This window comes from Drosophila sulfurigaster, chromosome 3 (genome assembly GCF_023558435.1).
Source record: "Drosophila sulfurigaster albostrigata strain 15112-1811.04 chromosome 3, ASM2355843v2, whole genome shotgun sequence".
Taxonomy (NCBI): domain Eukaryota; kingdom Metazoa; phylum Arthropoda; class Insecta; order Diptera; family Drosophilidae; genus Drosophila; species Drosophila sulfurigaster.
Genome location: NC_084883.1, coordinates 12,299,782 through 12,313,015, shown reverse-complemented (window position 1 = coordinate 12,313,015; position 13,234 = coordinate 12,299,782). Strand labels below are relative to the sequence as shown.

The following is a 13,234-nucleotide window of genomic DNA, read 5'->3' as shown; positions in this document are numbered from 1 at the left end:
AAGCAAAACGAACAACGAAAATCGTATTAATTTTGACTTCCCATGATTAGACACTACTGAATGCACACAATTCCAATAAGGCGCCTCACTTAAAATCAATAATCAAAGCAGAAGGGTCGACGGAATAAATGAAGAAATAGCTGTATGGCCTTTCTTATTACCTTCCGATTCATTAAACGTTCCGACAACCCTACCAACCTTAAGCGTTTCCTTTTCAATGTACATCACAATTCTTTTAGCTTGTTGAGTGCTTCAAATATATGTATGCAATGAACGTGAACGGGGACATGCTTGTGGATTGAGGAATTTATGGGTGCGATGATTGCTTTAATGTAATTGTTGTTGCTGTTATTTACAAGACAAGACAGCAGAAGTGAAATGATTTATTTTTAGTTATTTATTATTTTATTACTTCACTTTATTAGATTAATTAGATTAATTAAAAATAATATAAAAAAGTTAAGTTTTCTTTTATTGATCTACTTAAAATCTTAGTCGCTTGAATTTATTTTCTATACAAAAAGAAAAAGTTATTTAGACATCTTTTAACATAAATATTCAGCTTGGGATTAAGTGGTTTTATACAAGGTGCGTTCCAAAGTAAACAGGACTTTTAACAAAAAGACAGAACAAATAGCTTTTTCGGCAAAATCAATTTATATTATTCAAAATAGTCTCCTTCTGCTTTAATACAGCTTTTTGCACGGTCCAAAAGCAAGTCGAACGAGTGTTTTAGCTCGTTGCCCGGTATGGCCTCCAGTATGCCGGTGCAAGCCTTTTTGAATGGCCTCGACGTCTGCATAACGCTTTCCCTTCATCGGCAAATGCATTTGTTCGAAAAGGTAGAAGTCGCACGGTGCAATATCAGGTGAATACGGGGAGTGGTTGATGGTTAAAATGTGATTTTTGGTCAAATAGTCGGTCCTTCGAATGTTTAATTCTGAGCAATTTTTGGACGTCAGTCAATTTCTGCGGAACAAACCGTGCACACACCCAAATGTTCGGCCAAAATGCGATAAACCGATGTTTTGGAGAGGTTTAATTCTATTTCCATTAATTTCAATGATGATTTCGTCTGATTTTTTATGAATTCACGCACAGTTTCGATGGAATTTTCTGTGATCACGGATTTTGGTTGGCCCACATGTTCATCGTCATTTATGTCCACACGATCACTTTTAAAACGTTGAAACCACTCGTGCACTCTGCTACGGGATAGGCAACCATCGCCATAAACTTGTTTCATCAATTGAAACGTTTCGGTAAAAGTTTTAAAACAAAATTTAGTGTTGAGTTTTTTTTGTTCGAAGCTCATTCTCGCACCGATGACAAAAACATACTGACACTTAAAAGGCAATAACTTCACTTCCAATAGATGAAATGTCATGAAATTTTTACTGGAAGTCGATAAAGGATAGCAGATTCTAACGCAACAGTTGACATAAATATGGCGCCACCAGAGGGCGCTAGATTCAAAAAGTCCTGTTTACTTTGGAACGCACCATGTATGTTATTTCAAATCATAGTAACAGAAGACTTCGTTCAAAACCAAATGATGAATTCACTTATCGGATGGTTAAGCTAATTTCAATTATTGAATATTTTTTTAAATTTGTAAACAAATTTGTATGTACTTTAAGAGAAGTAAATATTATATAATGGTGATCCACATTCCGTCTCCACAAATTAAAGTTGATCTTGAACACAATTGCCAACAAGACAATGCACATACATAGAATTTAGGCATATATATACTTTTTTTTTTTTAAGGTAAAATTTACATTTAGCTGGTCTGGTTTTGTTAAATATTTCCGTTTTCCCTTTAGACAACTGAATCTCTTAGACAATGCCATCCGACACACGCAATTGCGCACGTAGTTGGCAGCAAAACAATTAGAAACGTTTACTCACATGCTCGTAAGTGTGTGGCTTTTGCCTGCCGTTTAAAATGTTGTTCACATTACATGCAACAAAAACAAAAATTGACGAGAAGAGCACAGCACAGAACAAGTGAGAAGCAGATGACGAAGCACCGCACCACACAGCAGAGCACAGCACAGGTGAATTCGAAAGTAGAGCCAACAATTGCCAGGTGCGCTGAACTTCGACATAGCAAACGCTCAAGAGCTTCAGCCCAACCAAAGGCAACTCAAAAGAAAAACGCACACTCTACACGCATTGTAGCACATTTTTGCAATTGCAATTGCTCTTGCACTTGCAAATGTAATTTTCTGCAATTTTTGGCTTGCAGGCAGCAAAAACACTTTTCTCGCTCTTGGCCCATAATAAATTACCGTCATTTCGAAAACACTTAGTTCACGTGCCTGAAGAATTGCTGTCATGTGAGTAACTATAGCTAGTGACACTGTGAATCACTTTGCTCCATCCCGAAAAGTGTGAAAAGCGAAGAAAGTTTCTAATTGCCGCCAGTTCCTAATGTGAACTAATTTATGCACACCTGCCTATTATGGTTGATTTCAAATTTGTATACGTTGCGTATACCAATTAGTGATAAACAGAAAGTATGGAGGCTTCAAACAATTTGTTGCTGTATTTAACTTGATGTAGAATATGCTTCCCTAAGGCTCTTTTTGATCTTGTTTAAGATCATGCATTTCGCAACCAATGTGTATTGAAGAAACTCCCTTGAAGCACTAATAATTCCCTTTGAGAGCTTTTGATTTTTAAATACCTGGGGTGATTTTTCAGTATATCTTAGTATCCTTTCTTTTACTACGTTCAATGCTTAAGTTTAGTAAAGTAATTATAGTTGATCCCCTATCGATGACTTATTTTATTAGCTATTAACATGTGAGTAGTGATACAGTGTACATACTAAAGATTTACAGAAAAACAAGAATGAACAATTTAGTCAAGTGGAATCGTAATAATTATTTCTCCTAGCCTAATTTGTCAGTTTTATTTACTTTTATTTCACCACTATATATTTAGGAAAAAAATCTTTCTTTGTCGTGCAGGAAACATGTCCAACTCTGGCATGCCTAGAGCAGCCTCAAATGATGATAACGCCATGGAGCTGCAACAGCTGATATTGCGTAGCTATAAATCGATGAACGGATTGGTAAACTTTTACAACGGACAATTGCACGATGAATTGGAGGATCTGATGTTATCCATACAACAGGAGGATCAACGTCAAACCCGCTGCACCAGCGATCACAGTTCGCAGTTAACGGAAGCACTAGATTTAAAATGGTTGGTAAATTGCTAAAATAATCTGTTGCATTTTATTGACTAACCAATAACAGTCTGGCAGGTATTAATAAGCTCAGCCAGTACCTCATGATGCGACCCAGTTGCAGCAGTTTGGATTTAAGTGACGGCCCAAAATTCAGGGAGCTTTAATGACCTATTGAAATGCATTATCCATAAATTTTATTTCCAACACAGTCAATCAAATTTACAAATAAAGCGAAAAAACATCTAAAATGTAATTGCATTCACAAAAATATTGTTATTTATTGTTACGTGGAACTCAAAATTAATGTTATTTTAAGCGAAGGATTTAAAAAATCGCGAAAGATAATGGAAAAATAAGTTTAGAAGACGTAGATCTTTGCTTCAAAAATTGTTAAAATTTTAATTCAAATATAAATATTTTTAATTACTAGATTCTCGTGACTGTAATTATTGTGAAGCATAATATATCATTTCGCTTCTTGGATTGGATAAGCGACCCTTTGAAGAAAATAATTGTTAACTATTTTGAAAATTATATTATAATCCAAACTAAATGAGTCAGGAAGGCTTTGGGGATTACAACAACATATATTATTTGTATCTAGGAATAAAAGTATTTTTAACGGTAATGTAACTAACGGTAAGGTATATTTAAAAATTTGAAAGTATTTCTTGTGTCTTAAGGTATTTCTCCAATTTTAAGCTCACAGTCACACTAATTGTTGAATTGTCAGATAGAAACCATTTAAAGCCAATTTGACAATAAAAGAATATTGTGATTATGGAAAACCCTAAAAATACTTCTAATCCCTTACGAGGTAAGCGTGATGAAATACTGAAATATTTTTAAGGGTCTGATCCTAAATATATATGTACATAGCAGGACTGAATGAAACCGAAGAAGACAATAAGCATATGATTGCTATAAATGCGATGAAGCGCGAATATTTGCATCCTTCTGAGGATGAGAAACTACTGAGTGAAAATGAAGTACCTTTAATTTTCGATTTGCAAGACAACAACATGGAGGAATAGGTATTTTGTAAGGTTTGTACAAGGTTTGCTAACATAGAATAACTAATCAGCAGCAATATTAATATTCGCATCTTCATCCAGGCATACAACGAAAACTCAAGAAGCAATTGCATGCACTATGCTAACAATGGTGTATGTTATATAAACAAGAATAAAATCTAAAAATGAAAAAGTATTTCCACTTATTCGTTTCTTAATAAAAAGGCTTCATATGAAAGAAAACTTTTGTAAACTACATATATAAAACTCTGTGCCAAGTGAATAGAAGATGAATCGAGTTTTGTTTGTGCCATTGTCTGCAAACGAATCAGCTAAATATTAATATTTGTAGTTATATTTAAAATGAGGTACATAGATAAATACATTCTGAGATTGAAATCCAAAATTACTTAGCACGAGGAAAAATCAATCCTTTTTTGACACATCGCTGGATGTCATCAAGAAGAACCATTTCGCTGATACTAATATGTCAAAGAGGTCGAGGTGATGTAACAAAAGCTTTATGAATTTTATGACAATATGAAGCAAAAATCTGGGTGCAATTGATAAACATAATTGCCATTGTTGGGTCATATGATAATTAACTGCCTCAACTATTTGTAGGGATGGACGCAATAAATTGAAGTGACAGAGTTTCATATAGTATAGCCTTACGAGTAGTTTAAATACTATCCTAGCAATCCACATGTTTTCTTTGATGCACACACTCTCGATTGTAGCTTTCTCACTTGATTTAATAGTGTTTTAATTGAAATCGGGATGATATGTGTTTTTACTTAGGTTTTACAATTACTGCAGCAAGTTATAGCTAGAAGGTTACAACTTTTTGCGCAATAATAAAATGTTGCTGAAGGCTAATAGAAAACTTTATTATTGTGTTTTTTCTTGACTGTTAATAGTGAAAAGCAAGTGATAGCCAACTCTTGCCAATTGCGGGTGTTGCCAGCTGGCATAATGAATTGATGAAAAGAGTTAATATATTTTTATCTAGAGTGAAATATGTGTATTGGCATTTTGGCAATTAAACGTCGAGATTGAATGCAATCATATTTCGCTTACTTCCCTTTCTCAAGGCATTTCCTTTAAAACAATTATGATAGTGGGAAATTCAGCGAACGGAGCCAACTGTGGAAAGTAGGTACTACAACTGAATAAACTTGTGTAAATGTAGTGCAAACAACTCAAACCTTAATTGCAGTTCAGCAATAGCCCTGAATAAGCACCGAATGCATGGGGCAATCGTTAGCAAGCAGTCAAACGTACTACATGGGTCCCACTCGTATTTACTTTACAAGTGCTACGTTGCATGCAAACTGTGGCTCTCAGAATTCCGAACTCGAAACTCTCACATCTGGTAGCGAGCAGCTACCAGCTACTGAACCAGCTACGGTTGTGTGGTCAGCCTGGTAACTTTTCGACTTGCGCCAATCAAACAAGTTCAATAACGGTAATTAACAGTACAACGGCTGCGAAGTGCAGCCATTTGGCCTGTAATTTGCGAAAAGTTCATAGCTATTAGCATGTCCCCTGTGTTTCTACTACTCCCGCTCTTCATTTATGCTCGCTCTAGTGCTTTCGGGTGCGATTCGCCATTCGGAAGTTCTCCAATCCTCGCCCTGGGTTAATGACGACTACCGCTGAGCGTTACAGGAATCGGATTCGATGGTCGCATTTTTCCTCGCTGCGAGTCGCTTTGGTCGTGCACTTGGCCATTTAACAGTCGGCATGTCAGTTTTGATTGAAGCTGATGGGCCCTTCAAATGAGCTTTAATTATGAATGAAGTGTGGCATCATCTTAATGGTTATTGACAAGTGCATCCCTATGACAGTAACGTTTACTTCACTCATATCATTTTCAATGCACAAAGAAAAATGGAAAGCAATTTGCGATTTAACCAAATTGTTCTTATATTGTGCTAGCAAACTTAAATGTCAGCTTCGCATTTTGGTATCAGCTACACATGGGGTACTACAGCTTAAAGCCAGCAGAAAATCTAGAGACTAGAGAAATCAACTTGGTATTAGTTCTCATATTTGTCCGACTCTGATCGAGTATATTTTAAGCGCTTCCTTCAAAAGGTATGTTAAATAACGAGCGTTACTTCAAACTTAGAGTCTTGAATTCTGATACACATAATAAATAGTCCTCAGAAATGTAGTTTTCCTTATCGACCAAAAAAATCGTAGAAGTTATTCACGAGCTCATTCTTTGGATCTAAATGCAGCCACACTTATTAAAATTCATTGATTATGTTAATTATATATTTTAATGTCATCAGATTTGATTTGAGGTTTTAGAGTCAGCTGTCTGACTTATTATTTTATATTTTGTTGAACTTGTTTTTAAACTCAGGAATTTGCTTTAAATATCCCGTTAACAAATTATTAAAATAACTAAACAAAAATATACATGATAGGGCTTCTTATTTGTCTTTGATATTGTTACTAGAGGGGTATGTGCTCCGTTTCATTATTATTGATCTTTGCTTGCAGTGAATGGACTTACTATGTTAATATAATTGTGAGCATTATTAAGATTATTTCGTACAAAGTAACTCACATTTGGAAACATGCACCCGCCAGAACTTTTTCTAAAGTCCAGAAACAAAAAAATCAAACAAATTGAGAAGATGTTAGGCGATGGGCAAAAAGCTTGGAAAGAAATAGGTCAGAAAATATATTTTTGAGTTGTAGCTGGAGGATTAAGGGTGCCTTGCATCCAATTCACTTTATTCTTTCGTCGAGGCAGCCACTTTAGAAGTAGAACTTGAACATGAGTGCAATCAAATGTATTACATTTTGTGCAACTTAAGCGGCAACTGAAGTACCCAAGACAGCTGAAAGACAGCGAGCAATGCACTAAGAAAGTGTAGTGTGACTCAATGTGTAAACGTCTGTGTCGTGTGCTATGTTTGAGAGTGAGAGATAGAGTAATTCATATATCCGCTTTTGGGTGCAACGATTTCCTGAAAAAAAACTTGAATCAAGACTGCGGTTACAAAAACTAAGCAGTGCTTGGAGGGCTTGTGTACCCAATGTGATGCCGAATAAAAACGGGCCGAAGGCAAAACATTCAAGTAAAGGAAATTGCTAGAAATGCATTTTGTGGCTCATGAGCCATGAACCAACTATTCTACTAACATCGACGCTCGAACCTCGTGTGAGGTGTTGTTTGGAAAGCAATTGACTTACTCGACAAATAATAACACAGAAAAACCGCAACTCACCCCATCGAAAAGAGTTCATTAACTTGTAAATTTTCTGTGAATGGTATAAGAAGAGATAGGTAAACATAAAGAAGAAAGAAAGGTATTAAGATGGCATACAACGTACAAGGTGAGCTCCATAATACATACAAATTTTAAGTCCTTAACCTTATTTAAGTTGTAGTTCATCAAAAGGAGCGAAAGAGATTTGATCTGGTGTCATATTAGTTGATTTGTTTTACAATATAGTATCTAGTATAGTATCTAGTGTAGTCTAAGAGTACTACTCTATAGTATATTTTAATCATAATAGTATATGGATATACCTTCGTAATAATTTTGTATTTTTCGGTACATCATATTGAGTAAATGAGTAATTCTAGCATTCTTCCATGTTGAATTTGTGTATTTATTTTTGAATATTTTGTTGGGAAAAGTTAAGCCTCATTTTAACATAAAACTTTTAAAAAACTATGTTTGTTAACATGTTTGTTACTTCAAAAAAGGAATAGATTGTAATGCAGATAATACACAGAAAAGTCAAGTTATGTAGAAAATTATCTGGATATTTCATATGTGTTATACATATGTATCTCGTCATGACCGTGTTGAAATTTAAGTACATGAATAGTTGCAAAAAAGTTATTTTTTGAAATACGTTAAACTGATTGTACCATTTAAATTCAACTTCGGGTAGCGGATAAAAAAGAGCTTTGATTAAAATTTCTTCAATTGATTCGAAATTATAGTGTGCTTTAACATAGTCTGTAAATATTCGTTCTTGGAAAAATAAACACGACAGAACACAAACGGAATACTTGGCTGGATTGGGGTTCTGGGCCAACATTTGCCAGCGTTTAATACTTTCAAAGCTGCTATCAGCCAGCTGCGCCACTTGAGGCAATTTATGAAGCATTTTACTTACTTAGCTGCTGATTTAGTTCTTCCAACCCCAACGAGTTGTGTTTGCACTTCAGTATGTCTATGAGTGTGTGAGTGTGTGTGTGTGTGTGTGTGGATAAAGTACGAGAGTAACAGCTGGCAAGAACCTTTACAGCACATGTGTATGCGACTTTTCTATGAATATGAAATAAGTTTTTGCCTCGCATGTGCGTAAATAAACAAACAGCAACGACTAGAAGTATGTCGGCAGGACAAGAAGTTGTGCTCCTCTGGTGTTCTATAGCCTGATACGTCGTGTCCTGACTTGCGATCAAGTGTGTTTTTGCGAACCACGGATACTTGCCAGCATCTGCTCGCTTTTACTATTTGCCCAAGCCGGAATTGAGAAAAATACTAACTATCAATATAAATGGTATCCCTTGGCAAGTGTTGAAATATCAAATGGCTTACTCTAGTTTAAGTATCTAGCAAAGTGAGGCAGGTGGAAACAAATCAACAATTTCACATTTCATATTCAACTTTTTCATATCTCAATTTATTTATTTACTTGTTTTTTAATAATTATTTCCACAAACAATTGGCAATCCATATAGCCAATTATTTATTATGAATCTTTACAAAAAGTTTCAGAGTCTGGGATCTAGTTTCAAATTTTTTAATAAATATAATAATTGGGTATATATGTATATATTTTTTTTTTTTAACATTTTTTCTAGCCATGAGAATCTGCCGGGATGTAGAGAAAGAACACAACGATTGTTAGCTTAATTAGCAATCCAAAAAAATTGTAATAACTAATAAGCTGATAGGTATAGAAAAGTTGTTTACTCAATAAAAAAGCAACAAATTAGTTCTTTGTTTCTTAATTTTATACACGAAAAGTTGGAAACAAAATATTGTCGCATTGTCGAATTGTTCGTTAGTGCAATCAAACTTCAGAATAACTTTAAACATAGTGCCCAAAATCTTAAACAGGATAGTAACAAATATAAATATATTCAAAAAGTTTTGGAGTCTCTAGCGAACATAGTTTCTGAGATCTACATAGGTGTCCATACGGGCCAACCTACACGTATTCTAACTGAAGTTTTGAGTATTTTGCTAAAAACAAGTAAGAAATACGCTAGCAAAATTATTTAACTGCGAGACACTAACTAGCTATTATAAATAACAAACAAACTTTAAAAAAAAATTATTACTTTTTTAGGTAATGTCTTTCGATTTTAAATATGATAACATTTAAAAGAGTGATGTTAATTTTACTATAACTTCTAAAACTGTTGTTAAGCAAATTTATACCTTTACTATTAAAGTTGTCTTATAAGATGGGCTGCCAGATGCAAAGAATGCAAACAGCATAAAAAGTGGTTGCAGTATCTGCAAGTGTCAGAGCTGCACTGTATCTTAAGCGACTGACAATGCCTCAAGCTACTCACTTACTTTACAAGTTTTTTAGTGAGAAAGCTGATAAACTTAGGATGGTGACTGCTATTTTATATAAAGTAAATAAGATATGGGATGGCTTTCATTCGTACAGAGTAAGGTTCTGATTGCGGTCAACTTGGTGGCCGCCAGTGCGATCTCTGTCTACGAATGATTGCAAGTTGACACACAGCCTCCTCGTGGCACCTCCTGGGTAGCTATCTTAGCATCCGCTAGATAGCGAGCTAATGTGTGCAGCGAGTCATCCGGACGGTAAATGGTTGAGCGCAGGAACCCGCCTCGGAAAAAAGAAGCCCAAGGAAAACCAAAGCGAAAGCCTCGGAAAGGATCCCCCCTTATGTTGACGACCACCGCAAAATGAAAAAGGACTACGATTTAAGGATATGCACCTGGAATGTCCGAACCCTTAATTGGGAAGGTGCCTCTATCCAACTGGCGGATGCCCTCGAGAAATTAAAGGCTGACATTACCGCCATCCAGGAAATGAGATGGACAGGACAAGGTTGTTCCAAGCGAGCAAACTGTGATATTTATTACAGCTGCCATGCGGAGAGGCGCGAATTTGGATGCGGATTTGTAGTAAGCCGGAGACTTCGCCACCACGTCTCCAATTTCACCCCAGTGAGTGAACGGCTGGCTACAATCCGCGTCAAAGCTAGATTTTTTTAATCTTAGCATAATTTGCGCGCACGCCCCGACGGAGGAGAAGGATGATGCTGCTAAGGATGCATTCTACGCGAGACTCGAGGACACATACGACCGCTGCCCAAACCACGACGTGAAGATCATCCTCGGGGACTTCAACGCAAAGGTTGGGCGCGAACGCATCTTTGACCGCACCGTCGGTAAATTCAGCCTCCACGAGACCACCTCGAACAACGGTTTCAGGCTGATTGACTTCGCCGCGGCGCGAAACATGGTAGTGAGTAGCACCAGATTTCGGCACCTCGACATCCACAAGGCCACATGGCTGTCCCTGATCAGAAAACGCGCAACCAGATTGATCATGTTGTGATAGACGGAAGGCATGCCTCAAGCGTGATGGACGTGCGTACGTTCCGTGGAGTCAACATAGACTCGGACCACTATCTTGTCGCAGCCAAGATACGCATGCGGCTAAGCCGAGCGAAAAACGTACGCCCCATCACGCAACGAAAGCTTGACGTCACTAGGCTGCGATCACAACGGACAGCAACAGCCTACTCCACTCACCTCTCGGAACTGCTCCACCAACCAACCCCTCTTCCTGTTGACGCCGGCGGACTCTGGGCGCACATATCCCACTCCATGCGAGCTGCCGCTGAAACAGCCATTGGGTTCAAGCGCCCACCCACACGGAACCAATGGTATGACGAGGAGTGTCGCGTCGCAGCTGCGGCAAAAAACGCCGCCTACAGAAGAACGCTGCAGTCTGGCGCAACGCGAGCTACGTGTGAACGTTACAGGAGAAAAGGAAGGAAGAGAGGCGGCTTTTAGACGGAAAAACGGGAGAAAGAAAAGCGAGAGTGCGAGGAACTCCAGGTGTTGCAGGACAGAAATGATGCTCGAAAATTTTACCAACAAGTCAACCGTCTGACACATGGTTTCAAGACCGGAGCATCTAACTGTCGAGATGAAAACGGGATTCTGGTTACAGATACGCAGTGCACGCTGAGGTTATGGAGGGCGCATTTCTCCAAGCTGCTAGCAGGCGATGACGGCACCAATCCCGCCATTGGAGGAAGCAACCCGATACCACCAATCAACGACAATGTGGATATACCACTACCTAGCCATGACGAGGTCCGAGTTGCTATTATGCGACTCAAAACAACAAAGCAGCCGGTGCTGATGGACTGCCTGCAGAGTTGTTTAAGGCCGGCGGCGAAGAGCTGATAAGGTGCATGCATCAGCTCTTCTGCAGAATATGGCTAGAGGAAAGCATGCCCAACGATTGGAATCTCAGCGTCCTTTGTCCTGTGCTGAAGAAAGGCGACCCGACGATATGCACCAACTACCGGGGAATTAGCCTGATTGCCATCTCATATAAGGTCCTATCGAGCGTAATATGTGAACGACTGAAGCCGTATACCAGCACACTGATCGGACCTTATCAGTGCGGCTTCAGACCTGGCAAATCCACCATAGACCAGATCTTCACATTGCGCCAAATCCTGGAGACAACCCACGAAAATGGAATTGACACACATCATCTCTTTGTCGATTACAAAGCTGCATTCGATAGTCCGACACGAGAACGCCTATATGCCACCATGTCTGAGTTCGGTATTCCTGCAAAGCTGATACGTCTTTGCAGGATGACATTGAGCAGCACCATCAGCTCTGTCAAGGTAGGAACGAACCTCTCCGAACCTTTCAATACCGTTCGAGGTTTCAGACAAGGCGACCCCCTGTCGTGCAACCTCTTCAACTTTGTGATGGAAGGGGTCTTGCGGAAAGCCGGTGTGCATCGTGCTGGCACTATATTTTATAAAAGTGTCCAGCTCCTTGCTTACGCGGATGATATTGACATCATTGGCCGCAGCAAGCGTGATGTCACTGCTGCATTTTCCGCTATCGAAAAGAGTCAGCAAAAGTGGGTTTGGCGGTAAACGAGGGCAAGACGAAGTATATGCTGTCGACAAGCAGGGAGGCGCGGCGACTAGACTCCCAGGTGGTAGCAGACAACTATATGTTCGAAGTGGTCAAGGAGTTCACATACCTTGGCACTGCCATCAACACCAAAAATGACGTCAGCCTGGAGATCAAGCGAAGAATCACACTTGCCAATAGGTGCTACTTTGGTCTGAGTAGGCAAATGTGCAATAGAGACCTCTCTCGCCGAACAAAATTAGCACTCTACAAGACACTCATACTACCCGTGCTCTTATATGGCGCAGAAGCATAGGTAGTGTCAATGACAGATGCAGCAGCGCTTGGAGTGTTCGAGAGGAAAATTCTTCGCAAGATCTTCGGTCCCGTTCGGATTGGGGACGACTTTCGCATTCGGATGAACCACGAGCTGTACGAGTTGTACGACGACGTGGACGTGGTCCGGCGCATCACGATACAACGTCTGCGCTGGCTCGGACACGTTGTGCGTATGGATGAAGAATCTCCAGCTCAGAAGGTATTCGAAGCGAGAGTCGACTACGGGCGACGACGAAGGGGACGACCAAATCTTCGTTGGAAGGACCAAGTAGAGCAGGACCTTAATCTGCTGGGAATTTCCAATTGGAGGAGGCGCGCGAAGAGCAGAGGCGCCTGGAGGGAGACGCTGAGGTCGGCCAAAACCCGAAATGGGTTGTAGTGCCACCTAATAATAATAAATAAGATAATTATGCATTCCTATGTAAAATTATTCCATTGAAGACGCCATTTAGTAGAGAAAAATGAACTTATCGACGGCTACATATCTTGCGGCTGGCCTGCGATAAAAGTTTACCGAAGCGAAGGCGAATTGAGTG

At 38.9% G+C, this 13,234-nt stretch overlaps 2 protein-coding genes and 1 long non-coding RNA gene across 5 annotated transcripts in view; 2 read left to right on the top strand and 1 right to left on the bottom strand.

Annotated features, from left to right (window-relative positions):
- The window catches only part of LOC133845601 (uncharacterized), a 90,163-nt gene that overhangs the window by 25,463 nt on the left and 51,466 nt on the right, over window positions 1-13,234 (bottom strand).
- On the top strand, window positions 2,891-3,633 carry LOC133844901 (uncharacterized). 2 transcript variants are annotated; one of them, XM_062279187.1, is made up of 2 exons: window positions 2,891-3,216; window positions 3,278-3,633. In XM_062279187.1, exons 1-2 carry the CDS (start codon window positions 2,984-2,986, stop codon window positions 3,282-3,284), a joined length of 240 nt encoding a protein of 79 aa, XP_062135171.1. In that variant the 5' UTR covers window positions 2,891-2,983; the 3' UTR covers window positions 3,285-3,633. The 2 variants fall into 2 exon arrangements, with proteins under 2 accessions (XP_062135171.1, XP_062135170.1); XM_062279186.1 differs by having other exon boundaries at window positions 2,893-3,216; window positions 3,270-3,633.
- On the top strand, window positions 3,887-4,408 carry LOC133844902 (uncharacterized). 2 transcript variants are annotated; one of them, XR_009894649.1, is made up of 3 exons: window positions 3,887-4,019; window positions 4,085-4,243; window positions 4,318-4,408. It is a non-coding gene; the product is annotated as an uncharacterized LOC133844902 (long non-coding RNA). The 2 variants fall into 2 exon arrangements; XR_009894648.1 differs by having other exon boundaries at window positions 4,082-4,243.